Source organism: Sinocyclocheilus anshuiensis, unplaced genomic scaffold, assembly GCF_001515605.1.
Source record: "Sinocyclocheilus anshuiensis isolate Anshui unplaced genomic scaffold, SAMN03320099.WGS_v1.1 scaffold1452, whole genome shotgun sequence".
Taxonomy (NCBI): Eukaryota; Metazoa; Chordata; class Actinopteri; order Cypriniformes; family Cyprinidae; genus Sinocyclocheilus; species Sinocyclocheilus anshuiensis.
Window position 1 is genome coordinate 796,835 of NW_015544231.1, and position 6,377 is coordinate 803,211.

Consider the following 6,377-nt stretch of genomic DNA (forward strand, 5'->3'; position numbering starts at 1 on the left):
ACACCGTGGTCCTGTGAGGCACGACATTTCGTTCCACTGTATGTCCCCACATGCAGCAGAATGACAATAAAGCTCAACTTGAACTTGTTTGGATATTCAGGGAAATTGGCATTCTTGCTCGTATTTTAAACATGAAAACAATAACTCGCACAGGGTATGTGTCTGTATCGAAGAGAGTTTAAATCGATCTCAATGTAGGCTACAGTGCGAGTCAATATTTGCTCTTCATGCTATTAAGTGAAGATCTACTTTAAAGATACGCTGAACAGTAGCGTGATTTGCTAAAGCAGCATATTCAGCGGGCATCCTAGCACATGCTGCTTGTGTGGATGCAGTCAGTTTTGACCAGAGCATGTGAGCGAAGCTACGTTTTCCGCTCTATGGACGTGCGCTCCACTCAGTCGCTCTAACCGCCCAAGCAAGCGCTCCGTTAATATTCCGCTCACGCTCGCCGTAAACCAATTCCCGCTCAGATCCCTCCCCGCTCCGCTCACATGCTCTGGTTTTGACTGCAAAAGATGAGCTAAGCTGATTGGATATCATGTATTTGACCATTTACGGAACTCCCATTTTCCTGTTTTTACATTAGAAGCGGCATTTTGCTTGTCAGAAATACACGTTCGGTTTTAATGTTACTTTTCAGTTGGGGTAGAATTAAATGAATGCCAAAACTCAGAATTTTGTTCGCGTACAACCTCCGTCACCTCACGTACCCCCAGGGGTACCCCAGTTTGAGAACCACTGCCCTAGAAAGTGCAAAAAGCGCCCTTTATCACTAAAAAGCGTCACTCATCTTCATTCATCGCGATCTTGCAAAGTTCTGTTATAATCAATGAAGCTCTCTAAACTGCACAATAAATCTCTTATTTACATCGCGTCTGCACTTAGTCATGAGATGATTCACGAGCGTGCCAAACTGCGGCGCTTTCAGCGGTGAGTGAATTCTGACAAAATGTTTCTGATTGGCCATTGCGTTTAAGAAATCAACAGATATGTCTGTGATTGGTTACATTGCTCAACGCTGCAAAAACACATTGAGGGTATTTAGCGCTTGGCTAAGCGCTTGAAATTGCAGCGGGGCCGACATCAGGGACTCCATGGCTAACAATTTGGGGGGGCAATCAAAAAGCGCCCTTTATCACTAAAAAGCGTCACTCATCTTCATTCATCGCGATCTTGCAAAGTTCTGTTATAATCAATGAAGCTCTCTAAACTGCACAATAAATCTCTTATTTACATCGCGTCTGCACTTAGTCATGAGATGATTCACGAGCGTGCCAAACTGCGGCGCTTTCAGCGGTGAGTGAATTCTGACAAAATGTTTCTGATTGGCCATTGCGTTTAAGAAATCAACAGATATCTGTGATTGGTTACATTGCTCAACGCTGCAAAAACACGTTGAGGGTATTTAGTGCTTGGCTAAGCGCTCAAATTGCATCAGGCCGACATCAGGGATTCCATTACTAACAATTTGGGAGGGCAATTGTCAATATGATTATTGACAGATGAATTATTGATTCAATTCAAATTTGAATTTTGAATTTTTTTCTTTTTACTGTAAATTGAAGTTCTAAAAGTTAGTACTTGGGCACTAATAAAGTTAGGTGAAAGTTGAACTACACTTCAGTGTGAAACAGACACACGACTCAATTATTCAGGGCATCTTTACAGCCAAATTAATGCGGCTCTGTGCCTGATCAAAATTCAGTGTAAAGACATAATGCAGCATAATAGCCAAACTAAATAGTATCATCTCAGATCCTAGTATTAAGGTATACAGTTGCAATTGCTGTGTACATGCGTTTATGCCACTTCTGAACAGTTTCAAATGTAAAAGACACCTGAATGTGGGAATTCTGTGCCACTTTTCATTGTAAATTTTTCATTAGTTAATTTACAACATCGTAATGTAACTCAGTTAAAGCTGCTCTGTGCCTGCTCAACATTCGATGTAAAGATGCAATGCCGCATAAAAGCTGGACTAAGTTATGCCAGCTTAGAGCCACCTCAGCCACTACCCAGCTGGCACACAATGCCATAAGACGTTGATATTTGGTTAAACTTTGGTTGTGACATCAGGTGACCAAAATTCAATGTCAATTCCACATCTAATGTCAATGTTAAATTGATGTCCAATATCGACGTCAGTTGATGTTGATATTTGTTGTTTTTAGGTTGTGTAACCAAAATCCAACGTTAAGTCAATGTCAAATTGGCGTCAAATACTGACGTCAACCCGATTTTCATTCTCAACCAAAAAGCATCGTCTGTCTGACATCATGTCCAGCGTCATCCTGACGTTATATTGACGTCTGTGCCTGCTGGGTAGTATCAAACACACAGCTGTAATTGCAGTGTAAATGCATTCATGCCACCTCTGAGCAGCATTACAGCGTCTGTGTAAAGACTCCTAAATGCAGCTTCAGAAGCGTCTTTCAGTGTAAAGGTCTTTGCACACTGAGTCCAAAATTTTTGTATGCGTTTTTTCGTATTCGTCAAAAAAATTGTCATGCACAGAAACCTTGCACAGTCCAATGCATATTAATTAATCCGTTGCGAAAAAATTGCGTGGATGATTTTGTTGTCCTCTATCTTGGATGGACCCAATATTTCCTCTTTCTTTTTCTCTTTTAAAGAGGAAATATTGGGTCCATCCAATCCAGAGATTGTGTAGAGAGAAAGGAGAGTTCCATCTCCTTATCAAGGAGCTGCGGGATTATACAGAGCGATTCAAAGTTTATATTTATATATTTCTATTTATATTCTGTCTATTCCACACTTTGTTTATCATACAGTGCTTTGTGCTGCGAGACAAAGTGGATCAACTTGCCATTCTGGATTTCGGCGTTCGCTTGTACGGTGGCTCTGAATTTTCAAAACACCTCTCAAAATGCTTGCTACGGATGCGAAAAACGCAAAAAATCGAACCCGATCCGAATTTTTTTTATTACGGACGAACATTTTTGGAGGCAGTGTGTAAAAGTGATTGACATAATGTGAGGTCGTATTTATTTTTTAAAGGGGTCATGGGATGCGACATGCACTTTTACAAGTTGTTTCAACTGAAATGTGTGTTGGCAGTGTGTGTTCACAACCATCCTATAATGATAAAGATCCACCCAGTGTTTTTTTTTTTTATCTCGTACCCCTTTCTCAGATCAAGCTGTTCTCAGATGCCTGTGTGTGTGACGTCACACAGACAGGCCCCTCCCACGATAGTTTGATTGACAGTAGTGTTTCAGCACAGACTGGACTGGTGTCTTACCATAGCTCCAACCTGAGTGACTGTCATCAGTCCGCCATTGTTTCACCGCCGGAGCAGATGTAGACAAGAATGACTCCTAAGCGATTGAGGTGTTCTGTTGTTGGATGTAATAATGAACATAGCAGTCGTCATTTACTCCCGACATCTGAGCCGCTGAAGACGCAGTGGATTACTTTTGTTTCTGAAAGGATTGTGCCCCCGATCTACATAAATGTGTGTATGTTCGCACGAATCATTCGTGATCCAGCTTCACCTCCAGAAGTAGTGAGTATAAGTTTTTAATGAATCTCTGCAAATCACCTTTCCTAATAATGTGCTAGTTAGCAAGTTTCACGATGAACGCAGCTGAAGCCAAGAGTCTCTCAGAGAGTGGCTCGGAAGAGAGGGGCGGGGTCAGCAGAGCTCATTAACATTTAAAGCGGCATGCAATAAAACAGCTTGCTGTGAAAGAGCTGTTTTTGACAGGGTAAAAACTGTGTTTTTTTACACTACCATTGAGAAATTTTAAGCTATGTTACAGACTTTTCATTAAGACCCTAAAGAATCATATCAACTTGTGGAAAATGGGCATCCAATGACCCCTTTAACGTGTGAAAATTTCGGGCGAGAATTTCGGACTCAGTGTGCAATGGCCTTAAATCTGGCGTAGCTGAGCCGGTCGTCTGTCTGGTTTTGTGCGCAGGGTTCCTCAGAGACCGTCTGGGCAGCTATGACGTGGCGTTTTACCTGGCAGGCATTCCTCCGATCATCGGCGGGGCCATGCTGTGCCTGATCCCGTGGGTAGAGGCGCGGAGAAGGAGCAAGGAGGCGCAGCCGGCGACCGAAGCCACCGAGAAGATGCTGGAGAGCAAGAGCGGTGCGCAGGTCGAGGTGAAGCCCGAAGAGCCCGAGTCCGTCATCTGAGAGCGTTTACAGCGGACAGACAGACGTGTGTGTGTGTGTGTGTGTGTGTGTGTGTGTGTGTGGAGAGTCCTGATGTGATTTTCTATCCCTGCAGGAACATGCAGACCGGGCATAAAACAGGGCTTTCTCCACCTATGTGATTTATGAGCTATGCATCTCTCAGAAAGTTTCCTTGAATATTTTTGTACTGAGCTTCTGGGCTTTAAAAGGGAAGTGAAAGTAAGACAATCGTCGGTTAAGAAGGGAAGGTGTTTGCTGGTGCTTCGACGGGTGTAGCCCTGAGAGAAGAATCAAGGGATTTTATTTTAACCCGCGTTTCCTTTACTCTTATAATCTAGCTATGCATTGTTTTATGTCAGACTATATGAAGTCGCTCATATATTGTGTTAAAGGGAACGACAGCTGTGCCATATGTAATCATTTCCTCCTGAGCTTGGAAGATTCGAAAGACGTTTTTGTGAATGCTCACTTCAGCCGTGAGTGTTTATTAGAGGAATCGTTGCTGCATGGCGACAGTGTTTTTATATGCAATTATCAAAGATGTTTATTTTCACTGAGAAATAACAGTTGAGGAAACGGCTTTAATGCACAGAGCAGATAGACATGATGACGCAAGCAGATGTTTATGATGCCGTCCCAGTGCTTTGTATTGAGTGTCGTGTTTTATGATCGAGGAACACTGCTGTGGAACGTTTACAGGATGATTTCCATGTGTTTTTGCCTAACCAGAGCAGATCTCAGTGTTTGACATGAACTGGGATAGTTGCTCTTTGAAATACTATTTTTTTAACGATGTTTTAAGAATCTGTGGTTTCTGTTGGTTAGATCGAGCTGCTATTGTGAGCTCAGCTTTAATAGCCACGCTCACATTTACTGCCACTGAGGCCTTGACTGAAAAAGCACATATGCAAAGTCCTTTGCTTTAATTCAGCGACTGAATGTGAATGTCCTCTGATTCCTAGTCACATGAAACAGTGTTTTCACAGTGTCTGGAGGTGATGTAAACGTCCCGCTGTTCTCTCACAGATTGATCCATAGGAGTGTTAATCTGGTCCCGTGATCTACCTCAATTAACATGATTCTGGAAATATCAGCGGATCAGAGAAGGGAATCGCTGTAAACGATGGCCACCAAGTGCTCATACGTCATACCTATCCCATGTTGTTTCTTTAGTTTTATATCTCTAATATCAACTAGCATTATAAGTGCCTTGACAATATGATTATTGACAGATGAATTATTGATTTGTGTGGAATCTTAACCAGTGGCACAACCAACAGCTTCCAAAGCAAGTATTCGACTCATTTCAGTACGACACAAACACATTTCACAGGAAAAGCAACCTCAGCAGCAATACGTGCCGAGAGGCATCTGTCTGTTAAATCTGTTGGTTTATTATTTTTAAACATTTCCATGTTTTTGAGAAGATTGTCTCTTTTTTACTTTTTGTACATGTTCTTTTTTTAGCATTTTATTTTATTTTTTTTAATTTATACTGTTCAAGTAAATCATTGTTGTACACCAAACCAGAGAAGGTTTTGCTGCACACACACACACACACAGACACACACACACACTTATTCTGTGATATAACCGTGGGCAGTTTTGACGGTCAGCACACAGCAGTGATTTACTCAGGGTAATACATGTCAAATAACTCCAGGCCTCAGCTAAACACCAAATTAATAACTTGCGTTCTTGCAGAATTTATTGAAAACTTTTTGTCCATCCATTTGTGATTGTAAAATTTAAAAATGAAATTTACTTAATAAAAAGAAACACTTTAACACTTTATTTTATAATTTGTGCACACACTTACCGTGTACTTACCAGAAGTTAGTACCTATAATTATTATTAGAGTAAGTATACAGTATGTACATGCAGAAAAGTGCTGTAAAATAAAGTGCTTCTGAGAACAGACTAATAACAAAAACAGAATCACTAAGTAATGGATACTTGTTATGCTACTGCAGTTTCATTTCAGTGACCTTGATCTCTTGACCTGCATGACTTATAGCTTCTCTTATTTTTTGTTGTTGTATGTACCACACAGTTGGTTATAAATACAATTTTGAACTACAATAAAGAAAACATTATTGTTGTATTAATGAAATGTTTGTGTTATTGGTTTTATTAATTATTCCGCAGTGATGCTGTCGAGGAACCACTTTGTTTCCTTTCAGGAAAGAAACTCTCAGGAGACTGTTC

The 6,377-nt window shown here is 41.0% G+C and overlaps 1 protein-coding gene across 1 annotated transcript in view; it reads left to right on the forward strand.

Moving 5' to 3' along the window:
- The window catches only part of slc16a10 (solute carrier family 16 member 10), a 46,925-nt gene extending 41,068 nt beyond the window's left edge, over positions 1-5,857 (forward strand). The window contains exon 6 of the mRNA XM_016498315.1: positions 3,948-5,857. Coding sequence (XP_016353801.1) covers positions 3,948-4,168 — 221 coding nt within the window. The 3' untranslated portion in view covers positions 4,169-5,857. The remainder of the gene's footprint in view (positions 1-3,947) is intronic.
- The last annotated feature ends 520 nt before the right edge of the window (positions 5,858-6,377 follow it).